Source organism: Theropithecus gelada, chromosome 13 (assembly GCF_003255815.1).
Source record: "Theropithecus gelada isolate Dixy chromosome 13, Tgel_1.0, whole genome shotgun sequence".
NCBI classification, from domain to species: Eukaryota; Metazoa; Chordata; class Mammalia; order Primates; family Cercopithecidae; genus Theropithecus; species Theropithecus gelada.
Window position 1 is genome coordinate 53,908,910 of NC_037681.1, and position 17,269 is coordinate 53,926,178.

General features: G+C 41.6%; 1 protein-coding gene across 1 annotated transcript in view; it reads left to right on the forward strand.

Moving 5' to 3' along the window:
- The window catches only part of RASGRP3 (RAS guanyl releasing protein 3), an 87,570-nt gene that overhangs the window by 62,888 nt on the left and 7,413 nt on the right, over positions 1–17,269 (forward strand). Inside the window, exons 12-15 of the mRNA XM_025353659.1 lie at positions 530–646; positions 4,505–4,620; positions 10,294–10,441; positions 16,227–16,263. Coding sequence (XP_025209444.1) covers positions 530–646; positions 4,505–4,620; positions 10,294–10,441; positions 16,227–16,263 — 418 coding nt within the window. The remainder of the gene's footprint in view (positions 1–529; positions 647–4,504; positions 4,621–10,293; positions 10,442–16,226; positions 16,264–17,269) is intronic.

Consider the following 17,269-nt stretch of genomic DNA (forward strand, 5'->3'; position numbering starts at 1 on the left):
TGTTAAACAAAAGGCAGTATCTAAACATGTATTTAGTTACAGATTAGATTCCATCAACATAAGATGCTTGTTTTATAAGCATTTAAGAGATACATACATGTAAGTTTCTACTGGTATTATGAATATACAAAACTTATTCATTCTTCTCAGTGTCCCTGGTCCTCCTAGTTGCTCAAGGCCCCAGTTAATGTTGAAAAATATGGCCAGGTGTGGTAGCTCACGCCTATAATCCCTGCACTTTGGGAGGCCTAAGCCGGAGAATTACTTGAGCCCAGGAGTTGGAGACCAGCCTGTGCAACATGGTGAAACCCCATTTGTACTAAAAATACAAAAATTAGCTGGGTGTGGTGACACACACCTGTAGTCCTAGATACTTGGTAGGCTGAGGTGGAAGGATGGCTTGAGCCCGGGAGGCAGAAGTTGCAGTGAACTGAAATGATGCCACTGCACTCCAGCCTGGGTGACAGAGCCAGATCCTGTCTCAAAATAATAATAATAATAAAGTTGAAAAATATGTGTTTTTTGTCAGCAGCCTACCTCCCCTACAACACCCAACAAGCCTGTGGTGCCCCTCGAGTGGGCATTAGGGGTGATGCCAAAGCCAGACCCCACGGTCATCAACAAGCACATAAGGAAATTAGTTGAGGTAAGTGGTTGAGGGAGAATAAAGAGAGGGCACTTGAAGACCCTTTCCCTTTCCAGAATATTCCGCGATTGTCCACGAATCTGATGGAATCTATGAAAACAACCCTCTGGCAGGTAGGAACAATTTAGCAGGCACTTAGTGCCACCTGGCATTGGGCCCTGGGGAGAATCGATCAGGAAGGCCCTTTTCCCTTTGTTGTCAGTCTACTCTCTCTTGCCCAGATACTCTCAGCTACTCCCAGCAATTCTCTTTCCCAGGCATTTGCCACCTCTGTCATTGTCAACAGCTCAAGGGATTGGGGATTAGAATCACTCATGAAAAGCCCACATAGGTCCCACTAAGATGCCCAATAAATTGATTACCCAAGGGCAGGAAAGAAATCCTGTAAGTTGGATAGTTTCTCCTTTTGTATAGTTTTGGAATTTTATGACACAGCAGCCCAATGTAATTGAGATTAGAAAAATCACCTAATGTAGGACAAGGCTCTGTCCTTGTGATTAGAGAGTTTTCCATGTAGAAAAAAGAGTAGAAGTGCCAGTCGGGGGAACACGGAAACATCTAGCGTACTAGGAAACTGTGATCCTGAATTAAATGTCGACTTTAATGGATTGGTAGGTACATCTGCTGGTGCAACAGAATTGAGTCTTTGGGACAGAATGTGCTTTTTTCTGGGAGAAGATGTTTAAAGAAAAAGAAAGAATGTCTTACATCTTGGATAATTTAGGGAACTAGGAGGTACTGAAAGAAAAATTTTGTGGAGCATGTGAGGCAGGAAGGAAAAGGGTGGTGCCAAGAGGAATATTAGTGAGGGAAGGTCTGAGAAGGAGATAAGGTCCAATGGAGCCTATGGTAGTAACAGATCCAGCTTAGAGCTGGGGAAGGTGAGAAAAGGATCCAGGGGCCCCCAGGGAATGCAAGGACTGAGTTGCAGCTCAGGAATGTCTGAAGCTGGGAAACGGAAGACAGAGCTGTTCCCTCTCCCAGTCTCATTCTACATACTGACTTCCTCTGCTCTCTCTCTCTCTGTCTCATTCTGTCTTCCTTACCTACTCTCTCTTCCTTATTCTCCAAATTCCTTACCATTGGTTCAATCAAACAAAGACCTGGATTTTATGATGAATTTTACTCCACAAAAAATCTACTTGCAGTTAAACTATAAATAGTAGGCATTCCAAAATAGTTAACTTTTAAGCTATTTTTATTATAGCTAAGTAATGATACTGGGATTTTAAAAATAAAAAGGTAATGTTTTCTGATTTTGCACAATTCTGTTACCTATGAAAAAGCTTGAGATGGGCTCATTTGAGTCATATTTTTAATTAACTCATTCATTTATACCTAACTACTTCCCAAAATACTCCTGAAGTAACTTGCAACACAGGGCAATATAGATAGATAGAACAGACAGAAACTACTGGGAAAAGTAGAGAGATTAATTAAAACTGGAATCAAAATCAAATATAAATTTGTGTACATGTGTTTGCAAAAAGAACTTACAAAAGTTTTTGAAAACCTAATTTTGCAGAGGGCAATGGGAAACTTTTTTGTTCTTTTCTGATTATAAAGGAAGGTAGAATCATCAAGAATATTAAAGCACTACATAAATTATAGAAAATAAAAAGCTTTACTTTCAGGTCTTGGTAATTCTATTCTCCAGGGATAACCACTGATAATTTGTAGATTATCTTATATGACTTTATTCTCTCTCTCTATGTATATATAAACACAGATAAACTACATACATATATACATGTATGTCTTAAGCAACTTTCTTCGAGTTCTTTAGAACAGATTCCTAGAAGTGGAATTGCTGTGTCAGAGAGTAGGCACTTAAAATTCCTGATTGTCCTCCAGAAATATTGTGGCTATTTACGTCACTAAATTGATACAAGAGTAACTATGGTCTCATACCCTAGAAGATGATCAATTACAGTATTTTAAGATTTTATTTTCATTTACATTTCTGTAATGATTAGCAGAGCTGAATAACTTTCCATGGATGTATTGACTATTTGTATTTTTATTTGGTGATTGCCTGTTTGACTTTTGTGTCTTTGCTCTCGCATATGCTGCAAATAACTTGCTCTGTTTGACATTTATCTTAAAATTTGTTAATTGAGCTTTTTTGATTCAAATTTTTTGCATTTCATTAAATAAAATATTTTTCTTTATGGCTTCTGACATTGATGTCATGCTAAGAAAGCCCTTTTTCACACACAGATTATGAAATGTAAAAAGTATTTTCATCTATTTATCTTTGGTGTTTTATAGCTTTGGGTTTTTTTGCATTAAACTATGTAATACACTAGTGCGGAGGCTCATGCCTATAATCCCAGCACTTTGGGAGGTTGATGCAGGAGGATGGCTTGATCCAGGAGTTTGAGGCTGCAGTGAGCTATGATCATGCCACTGCACTGCAGCCTGGGCAACAGAGTGAGATCCTGTCTCTAAAAAGATAAATAAATAAATAATATATAATACATCTAGAATTTAGTTTGGAGGTAATTTATTTTGTAAGATTATTAGTCATTTAACTCAGTAGCGGTTATTGGATAATCCATAATTTCTCTGTGGATTTTAAAAGACACTTTTTGATATTTTAAATTCCTATATATACATGGGTTTGTTTCTGGACTCCACTCTACATGGTAATTTATATTATGTTGTTTTGATTAGTGTAGCTGTGTAGAATATTTGGTTTCTGAAAGGGCATGTTCCGCCTCATTACTCTTCATTTAAAATAATTTTTAGCCTGTTTTCAACGTAACCACTTTGATTTGAACCTTATAATCAATTTGTTCATTTAAAACAAATCCCTACTGGGATTTTGACTGGAATTGCCTTAAATGTACAGTTTATTTTTGAGATAACACCTTAAAACTTTATTTTCTATTGTCATGGTATTGGAATTTGTAAATTCACTAAGCCAATTTCTACTCAACCCTGAGGTTTCAGTTTAAACCTTGCTTTTCCCAGGAAACCTTTCTTAATCTACCTCCTCTTTCCCCCCTACCAATAGCACTCTGTTTTTATTTATTTATTTACTGAGACGGAGTTTTGCTATTGTTGCCCAGGCTGGAGTGCAATGGTGCCATCTCAGCTCTCTGCAACCTCCTCCTCCCAGGTTCAAGCGATTCTCGTACCTCTGCCCCCTGAGTAGCTGGGATTGCAGGCGTTGTGCCACCATACCTGGCTAATTTTTTATTTTATTTTATTTTTAGTAGAGATGGGGTTTTCATCATGTTGGTCAGGGTGGTCTTGAATTCTGACCTCAGGTGATCCACCCACTTCGGCCTCCTAAAGTGCTGGGATTACAGGTGTGAACCACCGTGCCCAGCCCAAGTTTTATTTTTAATTTTATTTTAAATTCATTTTTTTGGGATGATGCCTTACTCTATTGCCCAGGCTAGAGTGCAGTGGTGTGATCTTGGCTCGTTGTAACCTCCAACTCCTGGGCTAAGCAAGCCTCCTGCCTCAGCCTCACAAGTGGCTGGGACTATAGGCATGCACCACCATGCCCAGCTAATTAAAAAAAAAAAATTTGTAGCAATGAGGTCTCTCTATGTTGCTCAGGCTGGTCTCAAACTCTTGGGCTCAAGTGATCTTCCCACCTCTGCCTCCAGCTCCCAAAGTGCTGGGATTACAGGTGTGAGCCACCACATCCAACCATTACTCTGTTTTTATCCTCAGCAAACTACTTGTCTCTTACGTTATAAAGGCTTCTTGACTTAGTTATCTTTCACTAGATTCTAAGCTCCTTGATAGAAAGGACCATATGCTGGTTATCATTGCTTTCACAATAACAAGTGCAGAGCCTGCCTCATAGTCATTCAATAAATACTGATCTTTCCTTTGCAGTCTGTATTTAGAAACTATGATCATGACCATGACGGGTACATTTCCCAAGAGGACTTTGAAAGTATAGCTGCCAATTTTCCCTTCTTGGATTCCTTCTGTGTGCTGGACAAAGATCAGTAAGTTTTAATTTTGTTTTATTTTACTGCAACTATCATAAAGCAGAAAATTATTATCAGAGGAGAAAAGGGAAACTTGTAATTTACATCTTGACAGCTTCAACCCTAGTGCTTTGATGAGCCAGGTTTAATTCGTCACTGATTATTTTCTTGGTGTGTATGAACATGACCTGAATGGAATCACAGGGCAGACCGTGTTGTCAGTGTTGAGCACAAGTGCATATTTGTAAATTATCCAAGCACTCCACTTGCTATATTGCCTCTATTGCTTAGCTCTCAACCCCAAAAAATCTCCACCAAAAAAGAGTAGAGGAGAAATATAATTAGATCTAACCTGGGAGAATCTTTGGCATTAGTGGACCTGAAGGCAATCTTAAAACTCATGAGCATTTAAAAAAAAAATTTTGGCCAGGCATGGTGGCTCACGCCTGTAATCCCAGCACTTTGGGAGGCTGACGCAGGAAGATCACTTGAGGCCAGGAGTTCAAGACCAGCCTAGCCAACATGACGAAACTCTGTCTCTACTAAAAATACAAAAATTCACTGGGCGTGGTGGCACAGGCCTATAATCCCAGCTACTTGGGTGGCTGAGGAGGGAGAATCGCTTGAGCCTGGGAGGCAGAGGTTGCAGTGAGCTGAGATAGCACCACTGTACCCCAGCCTGAGTGACTGAGCAAGACTTTGTCTCAAAAAAAAAAAAAAAAAAACTTATTTATAGTCTTCATTAAAGCAGACGATAGCTGCAGATAGCCAAGAAGCATTCGTGCTTTTTTCTTTGATTGATCAAAGGTTGTCTTGATAAACGAAGAAAAAATATATTGCTTTTTAGTGTCAAATGATTCCAAAAAATTAAACCGCTTTAGAGACTAAAATGCAACTCATTAAAAGAAAATAATAATTTGGAAAAAAAACTGCTGAGAAATCCTGGCATTAATAATTTGATTGTTAATTGTACAAGATTAGTTCCTAATTTAAAAATCACCTGTAAGGAAATGCTGGATTTTGTTTTGGTAAATGGGCAAATGAAATTACATTAAAATTCTCTAATATTTTTGCTGGTGTGAGATTTTTTAAAAAAATGAAATCTGGGGCCAGGTGTGATACCTCACACCTGTAATGCCAGCATTTTGGGAGGCTGAGGTAGGAGGATCGTTTGAAGTTTCAGACCAGCCTGGGCAACATGGTGGGACCTTGTCTCTAGCCATTTTTTCTTAATTGAATTTAAGAAAATAAAATCTGTAATTCAACACACCAAGAAAAGCCTTGACACATTAACATAACTTAAAATCTTAAATTCATCTTCATTATATACCCAGAACAAAGAATATTTTTAAAATAAATTCTATTAGAAACATTAACTTCCTTCACAAAGTAAAATTTAAATTGCCTGCTAACTACCCACTTCTTTGCTTAGTTTGTTACTATTAGTGACATGTAAATAGGACATTGACTTAAAATAACTTCCCAGTCTTCATTTCTTTTATCTGTTGGTTCTAGAGACAGAATTGAGATTGTCCTAGCAAATATCTGCATCTATCTCTCTCTCTATATCATCATTATCTCTACTTACTGATATCTATAGAATTGTTTTCTATGAATGAAGGTTTGAACTATTCATATCTTGCTTACATGATACTAAAGTTTTGAGTGGTTAATACTGGAAAGTCTCAAAAAGATGTTTTCTCTAAGGTACTGTTTTCCAAATGATGTTCCACAGAAGTAGCTATCAATTAGTACTTTTGAAAAAGGAACTAACTCATCACATGTGAGAAACACAGGGTTAAATCTCATTAAATAGGTGTCTTTACTGTGTGACTTCCCAAAGCTTTTAATAGGCTAAAGTGTGTTACGTTGTGAGTCCCTAGGAGGGGAGATGGGCTAATGTACTGTTACACAAATTTACGTAGCAAATGATGTCATAAATTTGTGAGACAATGCATTAATAAATTTATTTATCATATATATAATAAAGATTGTTTTTGGCATCTTCATTATGAAATCAGTGCCCATTCCTTTGAGTGGGCAAAAGACACAAATAGACACTTCTATAAAGAAGACATACATGTGGACAATAAGCATATGAAAAAAAGCTCAATATCACTGATCATTAGAGAAATGCAAATCAAAACTACAGTGAGATATGATCTCATACCAGTCAGAATGGCTATTATTATTATTATTATTATTATTTTTTGAGACAGAGTCTTGTTCTTTCACCCAAGCTGGAGTGCAGTGGCACAATCTCGGCTCCTTGCAACCTCCGCCTCCTGGGTTCAGGTGATTCTCATTCCTCAGCCTCCTGAGTAGCTGGGATTACAGGCATGCGCCACCATGCCAGGCAATTTTTTTTTTTTTTTTTTTTAGAGACGAGGTTCCATCATGTTGGCCAGACTAGTCCATGTTGGTCAGACTGGTCTCGAACTCCTGACCTCAGGTGATCCACCTGCCTTGGCCTCCCAAAGTTCTGGGATTCCAGGTGTGAGCCACTGTGCCCAGCCAGGAATGACTATTATAAAGTCAAAAACTTGGCCAGGCGCAGTGGCCCACGCCTGTAATCCCAGCACTTTGGGAGGCTGAGGCGGGTGGATCACGAGGTCAGGGGATCAAGACCATCCTGGCTAACATGGTGAAACCCCGTCTCTACTAAAAATACAAAAAATTAGCCAGGCATGGTGATGGGGGCCTGTAGTCCCAGCTACTCAGGAGGCTGAGGCAAGAGAATGGCGTGAACCTGAGAGGCAGAGCTTGCAGTGAGCCAAGATCGCACCACTGCACTCCAGTCTGGACGACAGAGTGAGCCTCCATCTCAAAAAAAATAAAAAAATAAAAAAAATAAAGAAAGTAAAAAAATAACAGATGCTAGTGAGGTTGCAGAGGAAAGGGAACACTTACACACTGTTGGTGGGAGTGTAATTCATTCAACCATTGTGCAAAGCCGTATGGCGATTCCTCAAGTAGCTGAAAACAGAACTACACTTCAACCCAGCAATCCCATTACTGAGTATATACCCAGAGGAATAGAAATCATTCTGTAGTAAAGACACAGGCATGTGAGCGTTCACTGAAGCACTATTCAAATATCAAAGTCATATAATCAACCTAAATACCCATCAATAATAGATTGAATAAAGAAAACGTGGTACATATACACCATGGACTATTACACAGCCATAAAAAAGAATGAGATTGCCAGGTACAGTGGCTCACGCCTGTAATTCCAACACTTTGGGAGGCCGAGGCAGGTGGATCACCCGAGGTCGGGAGTTTGAGACCAGTCTGACCAACATGGAGAAACCCCATCTCTACTGAAAATACAAAAATTAGTCAGGCATGGTGGCACATGCTGGAGGCTGAGGCAGGAGAATCCCTTGAACCAGGGAGGCAGAGGTTGTGATGAGCCAAGATCGTGCCATTGCACTCCAGCCTGGGCAACAAGAGCGAATCTCTGTCTCAAAAAAAAAAAAAAAAAAAGAACGAGATCATGTCTTTTGCAGGAACATGGATGGAAGTGGATGCTATTATCCCTAGCAAACTAATGCAGGAACAGAAAACCAAATACCACATGTTCTCACTCCTATGCGGGAACTAAATGATGAGAACTCAAGAACACAAAGAAGGGAATAATAGACACTGGTGCCTCCTTGATGGTGGATGGATGGTCAGAGGAGCAGAAAAAATAACTGTTGGGTGCTAGGCTGTGCCATAATTTCTCAGTAGGCTTGAGAATTTAGAATCCTTTTTTTTTTAACCTCCTACGCAAAATAACTTTAATAATAATACTTATAATGTACAAAAATCAAAGTTATTTTGCATAGGAGGTAAGAAAGGGATCTCAAATTCTCAAGCCTGGGGGAAAATTGTGGCACAGCAAATAGCAATAGGGAAGCCTGGGCAGGGAGTACAGGGAAGAAAGAGATGAAGTTGGACTTAGAACCATTGATTGAGACAGAGAGTGGATTATCAGGCAGTGAGGTCTAGCAAGTTGTTGGAGATGTGGTGCAAAAATTCAGGACAACAGTCAGGGCTGGGAATGGAGATGAAGTCTTCCCACTGTAAGCTGGAGTCGCGATCTTGTGAGCAAACTCTGGTGGGAACGCTTAGAGGGAGGTGAGCTTGGGGCCTGAGGAATGAGCCTTCAGGGACTCCCCTCCTACATGCAGGCATTGAAAGGAGTCAGAGGGCCCTGCAGCGAGCTGGAGAAAGGGGAGCTGGAGAGGAAGGAGGAGAAGCGGGGTGGCATGCAATTCCAGGGTGCCTAAGGGGAGAGCGCCGAAAGAAGGAAATATGTCTCCGTGTTACCTCCTGCCAATGAGAAAAGGCCACTGAGGATGTTCTTGGTGACAGATTTGTAGGGTTAGAAACCCAAGTGGCATAAAGAGTACCTGGAGGAAATGATAAAAGAGCCTAATGATTTCTCTTTTTGAAAACTTTGGCAGTAAAAGAAGGAAGAGAGAAAAGACACCTGTTGGAGATGGTGGCAGGACTGAGGAAGGGGATTCTTCAGGTGGGAAAGTCCTGAGCATATTTGTGAACGGGGGAAGAAACGGAAAGAGACTGAGCATAACCTGGAAGGAGGAGAGTCCCGGGGAGGCTGGAGAGTGCTGGATGGGGCAACATTTCCTCTGAGAGAGGAGCCCCAAGAGAGGACAGAGGAGGTAGAAAAGAATTCTGAACCGGAAAGGAAAGGTGTGATCGCCAGCACACGCTAATGGACAAAAAGCAATATGGAGCTCACCTGTGTCAAGTGGATCCAATTATTATTATTATTATTTTTTTTTTTTTTGAGAAAGAGTCTCGTTCTATTGCCTAGGCTGGAGTGCAGTGGTGTGATCTCAGCTCACTGCAATCTCTGCCTCCGTGCCTCAGTCTCCTGAGTAGCTGGGATTACAGGCACACGTCACCATGCCCAGCTAGTTTTTGTGTTTTTAGTAGAGATAGGGTCTCACCATGTTGGTCAGGCTGGTCTTGAACTCCTGACCTCAAGTGATCCACCCACCTTGGCCTCCCAAAGTGCTAGGATTACCATTACCTCTCGAAGTGCCATGAGCCACCGCACCTGGCCAACTGGATCATTTTTGATAAGCAAGAAGTCAGGGTATGTGGTGAGCAGGGGTAGGAAGGTGGGAAGAACCAGAGGTTTGTTCTGTGTGGAGTAGGTCTGGAAGAATTGCTCCCAGCCAGTCACAGTGAATGGGCTATGAGCCACTAAGATGTGAGTGAAAATATCACCAAGGAGCCCGGACAGGGTCAAGCTGAATGAATTTGAGAATGGTCAGTCCAGTTATACAGTTTTTTGCCTTTCTCCATCATCCTAATTCTCGCAACCTTACAGCTAGGCAAGGACTAGAAAGATGTCCTTGAGGAAGCTGCTTTTCATAATAAAGACTTTGTGTGCCGTGGTGCACAGGCCACACGTGTGCTTACATGAATATGCTCCTGCACACACACACACATGCAGGGTGCACACATACACAATTTTCTGCTCACTGAAAAAGGCTTTGAACACCTGAAGATGCCTTTTGAGGTTCGCCGTTTCTCTGAGATGTAACAGAGAAGTGAATATTCCTCATCTGCTTTTGGCCACAAAGGTTTGGGAGGTGGGTGATTAAAGTGTGGCGACTACGTAGCAACCTGATATTCAAAGATCCCTCCCTTCTTGGATTCTCTTAACAGGGATGGCCTAATTAGTAAAGATGAAATGATGGCTTACTTCCTGAGAGCTAAATCCCAACTACACTGTAAAATGGGACCAGGATTTATCCATAATTTTCAGGAGATGACCTATCTCAAACCAACCTTCTGCGAACACTGTGCAGGATTCGTAAGTCTGTTTTTCGTTGTTTTCTTACATAAGTAGTTATTTGCGTGGCATTCTGAAAGGGTAGGAAAATGATATGCTAAATAAAGTTCACTGTCTGCTTTGAATCAGAAGTAAAATGTGATGCCTCCCTGAAATTAAAGATTAAACACCAAAGGCAAGGTTTCATTATTTTCTAGGAATGCAGGGCCAGCAAAAACAGGGAAGGTTGGCTGTTAACTCAAGAGAGTGGGTTTGTTTATTAATCCCTGCCAGGGAAAAGCATCAGCCCAATGAGCCCTGGCATTATCACTAATATTCATAAGTGGTTGCAATTAAGAGGTGCATTTATCTTAGCGAGTTCCTTCCAGTTTTCATTTCATGTGTTATTAGTGACCAGAAATCCATCATGGCATGGTTCAATAATTCACAACTCAAAAAGAAGAAAAAATCTTTTTGGAGAGAAGCTGGTTATAATAATAAATAACATTTACTGAATGCTTGATGGTAACAAAGTACTTCCATAGACATTATGGTAACTAATCCTCATAGCAAGCCCTTGAAGTGGGTATTTTACTTTCACCATCTTGCTTATGAAGATAGAGAGGTTCAAAGAGGATAACCCAGGTTCCTGAGGATTGCACAGCTAATCATTACCGGAGCTTGGACTCCGACACAGGTGTACTGACTGTCAGCCCTGTGCTTCACCTATACCACTGCAACAAATGAAAACTGCACGCTTCCTTCCCCCACTTTTGATAATTCTTTGGGAAGTGAAGTCAGTTTTTGATCCTGGCCTTAACAGAAACTCTTGGGCCCTGAATGTCTTCCAGTTGATATCCAAGTTAAATACAATGGAAAATGCGGTATTCCAGGTGAGGGAGGCCCAGCACCCAGATGAGTATGACAATCACCCCTTTTTCTTTCTTTTCTTTTTTTTAATTTTAATTTTTTGAGATGGAGTCTTGCTCTGTCGCCCAGGCTGGAGTGCAGTGGCACAATCTTGGCCCACTGCAAACTCCGCCTCCTGGGTTCACGCTATTCTCCTGCCTCAGCCTCCCGAGTAGCTGGGACTACGGGCGCCCACCACCATACCCAGCTAATTTTTTGTGTTTTTAGTAGAGACGGGGTTTCACCGTGTTAGCTAGGATGGTCTCCATCTCCTGACCTTGTGATCCGCCTGCCTCGGCCTCCCAAAGTGCTGGGATTACAGGAGTGAGCAACCACGCCCAGTGACAGTCACCCCTTTTTCTAGATGCCAGAGCTCAGTCGTGTCACCTTTATTTGGCAGCCATGTCCTCCTGTTGACTTGTTCGCCTATATTGAATTTGTTGCCAATATTATACACTACCAGAAATTACATTTTTCCCATCCCAGGCTCAAAGAACTGGCTTTGGGGGGCCAAATGCAGGAGTCTGTGTTCAAGCACACACTCCTCTGAGAATGGGTAAATAAGAGGCAGCCATTACCTCAAAGATGGTCCCAGGTGGTCATAGCAGCTGATGTGACACAGGGCAAAGCCCGTCTAACTAGCTCTCTTTATTCACTGCAGAGAAGGTGAAGTTCTTCTTTAGTATCTCCACTGGGATTGCATGACCAGACCATTTTATCATAAAACAAATGGTTGGCCAGGCGCATTGGCTCACGCATGTAATCCCAGCACTTTGAAAGGCCAAGGCAGAGGATCACCTGAGGTCTGGAGTTTGAGACCAACCTGGACAACATGAGGAAAACCCATCTCTACCAGAAATACAAAAATTAGCAGGGCATGGTGGCAGGTGCCTGTAATCCTAGCTACTCAGGAGGCTGAGGCAGGAGAATCACTTGAACCTGGGAGGCGGAGGTTGCAGTGAGCCAAGATCATGCTACTGCACTCCAGCCTAGGCGACAGAGCAAGACTCAGTCTCAAAACAAAACAAAACAAAACAAAACAAAATGATCTCCTTTTTCATGTTTCTCTAGTTTCTCTATTCTGATGGAAATCTTTGGAAGTACTTAGACCTGAAAGTTCTGATGTGGGATGGGGCCATGTGTAACACACTCCTACACAGTGGGACCCAGTGAACAAAAGATCAGGCTGCTGGGCCATGGCATGGCTCAGCCAAAAGTCAGGATGATGCATCTGTCTTTTGGTGGGCTGTGAGAGTCAGAAGGCCCTTACCAAATCTCAAGGTCCCGGGTGCTTTGGCATGGACCTGTAGTCCCAGGTGCTCGGGAGGTTGAGGCAGGGGGATAGCTTGAGCCCAAGAGTTTGACTCCAGCCTGGGCAATATAAAGAGACCCCCACCGCTGCCATCTCTAAATATAATAATAATAATAAAAACTCGGAAAGGCGTGGTGGCTCACGCCTATAATCCCAGCACTTTGGGAGGCTGAGGCGGGTAGATCATGAGATCAGGAGATGGAGACCATCCTGGCTAACATAGTGAAACTCCATCTCTACTAAAAATATAAAAAATTAGGCAGGTGTGGTGGCGGGTGCTTGTAGTCCCAGCTACTCAGGAGACTGAGGCAGGAGAATGGCGTGAACCCGGAAGGTGGAGCTTGCAGTGAGCCGAGATCACGCCACTGTACTTCAGCCTGGGCAACAGAGCAAGACTCCATCTCAAAAAACAAACAAACAAACTCAAGGTCTTATCTCTGCTCTCGAGTCCTTCTGTCCTGTTTCTCCCTTTTACAGAGGCCCTGGTTCTGTGGGAGCAGCAAGGTAGACTTTCTTGGAAGTTCCACACCTGTCCCCCTGACTCATTGGAGCAGAGATGCTGGTGCTGTATTCTTGATGCAGCTGTGATGAAGTAGAAAGCTCTGGACCTGGAGTCTGGAACCCTGGGTTAAATTTCCGTTTTGCCTTTGCTAACTCTATGTCCTTGACCAAGTCATTCACCATCTTTGGGTCTATTTCTATCTGTAAATACTTACCCACCATGTTGTTGCATGATAAAATACTATTAGACACGTTGCACGTCACATGGCTTGGAGTACACATTTTTTATGTATTCCTTGATACTTTGAGAGTTTCATTGAAATTAACTCATTTAAAATTTTTACAGCTGTTTTTGTTTTTAAAATATATTTAATTTTATTGATACGATTTGATTTGATCTTCACTGACACTCATGTTAGAAAGCCCATTGGTTTTCAAAGTAATTTATAACTATAGCTCTATAGATGTGTCATTGAAAGGAATTGTGGGAGAATGGTTCCAGTGCCGGAACCATCTGCTTTTAAAATAAATTCCATTTTAAGGTTAAGGAAGACAAACAGACTTGCTCTGCAGAAGACTTATTTTAGGATTGGAATCCCACAACTGAAAGAGTGTTAGTAATTCCCTTATTTTGTAGATGAAGAAACTGAGGTCTGGAGAAGTTAAGTGACTTCCCCCAAGGTCTCACAGATCATTAGCAGCAAAACCATGAGTCACACCCAGGTCTCCTGACTCTCAGTCCAGTGCTCCTTACACCACAATTACTCCAAATATGACAGCAGCCGGTGGTCTCAAATCCAAGGACTGTGGGAAATACTCCCGCATACCCATCCACATGAGTTCATCCTCTCCTGTTCTTGGCAGGCACACTGGCCCAGTGCCTCTTCCTAGCTACTGTTTGTTCCTGGCTATTAAGTAAGCATGAGCAAACCTACCTCCTCACCCCCACCTCCAGCACTCTTGCTTGACTGTATGTTTTTCAGCAGTTCCTGCAGCAATGCAATAATGTAACATATCTGGATATTAGGATGTCTCTTCTTAAATCTTATCCTTTCTTGTCCCACCTCAGTGCCTTTGCTCACACACAGAGTATGCAGGAGCAATGGCTTCCTGTCTTTCCCTCAAGTGACACATTCTTCTTTCCCTTACTAGCTATGAGACCTTGCCAACGGACTTTACCTCTCTGCAGGTCAGTCTCCTTGTCTGTAAAAATGAGAAAAATATTATTACCTATATCATAAGGACATCATGAGCAATTAAACAAGCTAATATGTATAAAGACCCTAAAACTGTGCCTCTCACATAGCAAGAGTTCAAGAAATGTTAGCTATCATCATTATGATTGCTATTATCATTACCAAGGGCTCTGGAGAAAGAATTTCCAGGTTGTGGGAGATTGGAAATTATCTAACTTCCTGGATCATCACATTCACCTTTTACAAAAGAGAAGCAAACTAGATTATCGTAAAGATCAAGCTGTGATGATCCTGGCCACCACTGCCCTTTTCTGGATCATGCCCCTCTGTCTTCCAGCCATCCTTGCTTCTACTTAGTTGTCAAATAATCCTTCCTGTCCTCAAGACAAAATATTGCTGTGTCCTAGGAGATATTTGCATTTTATTTATTTATTATTATTTTTTTCTTTGAGATAGAATCTCTCTCTGTCGCCAGGCTGGAGTGCAGTGGATATTGGCTCACTGCCACCTCTGCCTCCCGGGTTCAAGCGATTCTCCTGCCTCAGTCTCCTGAGTAGCTGGGACTACACGCATGCACCACCATGCCCAGCTAATTTTTGTATTTTTAGTAGAGATGGGGTTTCACCATGTTGGTGAGGATGGTCTTGATCTCTTGACCTCATGATCCACCTGCCTCGGCCTCCCAAAGTGCTGGGATTACAGGCATGAGCCACCACACCTGGCCGACATTTGCATTTTAATAGGTATTCTGAAGGACCAAATAGCTGTTAAGGCTCAAAGGAATTTTAGTTTTCTACTTGGGGAAGTTCCTTGTCAAGAAGTAAGGATTTTTCCTGTACTCTTGAGTCACTTCACATTGGCTGTGACTTACTCTTCTGCAAGAGTGGGCCATGCTGCCCACACGTGGGGGCATTGTTCGCTTATAATACACTGTGAACATTGTGAACGGCACCCCCATCAGTCGCAGTGGGCCCTGCTTTTTTCAACATTATTTTATTAAGTAGATAAGAGCCACCTAACCCAAACATGTAAAGGTTAGCAATAGTTCTTCTCCAACTTGAGCTAAGCCCATTTAATTACGCATACTGTACACCTCTGGTGAATCTGTCACCCCGTGCAAGATCTGTGGGGAGGCACAGAAGGGCATGGCAAGGCCCTCTTCTTTATGGTGTTTAGGAGTCTGTCTAGAGAGCGAAGACACCACCACCAGAATGTTGCCCCTGAACCCCCCGGGCAAATGCTCCCTTGTGGAACTGTGGGCCCTCACATCTCGCCTCAGGGATTTGTCACTTCCTACTCGTTAACCACAAGGAAGTCACAGACTCCTTGGTTGGTAGAATCTGAGCTTTTTCGACATCTCCTACAGCCCTGGCACAGGCCAAACATAGAGCAAATGCGGAGAATGAAGACATGAATAACTAAGATCATTTCCTCTTCTGTATTTTTCCATGGGACAAATACTACTCAGAAAATAACCTAGGAAAATCCAAATGCTTTCATGTGAGGCGCGCTTCTTCCATTGCTTCATTTCCTGTAGTGGGTACCAAGAGCAGCTAGTGTCATTAAAAAGAGGGAGCCAGGGGCTCCCAAAGACCAAGTGGCCATCTCCTCTGTACATTTTGCCAAAAACGCATCAGGCCAAAGTCTGGTGCATCAAACTTTAGTAGTTTCCCATCCCGGCTCCCAGTTGGCTCCAAGAAAGAAAAGGGAAATGAAACTCATGTTATCACCATAGCTGGAAGGGGCCCAGAGAGGGTTCTTCTATCTGGCAGGAAGGGTGTTAAGAGTGGCTACATCCTGTTTGTGCCTGGCTAGTCATGAAGCTTCCCAGGACTTCCCTCTCAGTGGCCTTGTTTTCCTTCCAGATCTATCCTCAGATTCCCTGACATTCCTTTGTCTTTTGTTACAGCTCTGGGGCATAATCAAGCAAGGATACAAATGCAAAGGTAAATCAATGTTATTTTGTTAAAATTTTTAAAATGTGACATTTTGGTTAAGAATCAAATTTGGTTAAACTACAAAAGCTCTTGACATTCAGAATTTCAGTCTTTTGGGTCAACGGCAACTGAGAATGATTGCCTCTGAGGAGGAGTTCCTGGAGTTTTGGAGAGCTAAAATTGGAATTTTATAGCTTGTTAGAAACCACTCTTATCAACACACATAAATCTAGTTCTTTTGAATCAGAGGCATCCAGTTAAGGTGGGAATTCTGAGTGGGACAAGCCTAGCTAAAATACTGTATATAAGAAATTTTTCCTTCAAAGAAAAACACTACTTACTATTTCTATAATCCATAGGCACTTCTTCCCACTCACACTTAGCTATTCTTTTCTCTACTAAATCACATAAATGGTAACAGAAAACAAGGAGAAAACTTAAAATGTATTTTTGTCCTTTTCAGTGAATGCATTCCTCTATATTTCCCATTTAATTAAGTTTATAAACAATTGAATAAAATATATTTGACAAATGCTATATGCATGTATATTAAGCATTTAGGAATGTGTTGCTACTTGTACATATATGATCAAGTACACATTATTGTTATTTAAGAAGTTGCTGGACACTATGCGGACAGTTTATATGGTTCTTTTAAGAATCTTACAATGCTTTTGAAAAATATAATAAAACTTCAAAAAGAAACATCTTAATCACAGAATACCTTCAGATGAATGTTGTTCCCCTAGCATGCCCTTTTTCTCCAGTTATTTTCCAGTATTTGCTCCTCATTTTGCATGAACAAAAAACTTCCCAAATCTCAATGGAAGCCACTGTTTAATGCTCAGAAGTACCTTCCCATTAGTGCTTCTCTATCACTTGCCTTGGTCTAACTTGGATTTTTACTTTCAAGCAGCAAAGATACTGCAAGAACTTATTGCCCAGCAGTGAGTCATTCATTTTATTCTGGTTTCTATCCTCATACCCTAAAATACACACACACACACACACACAC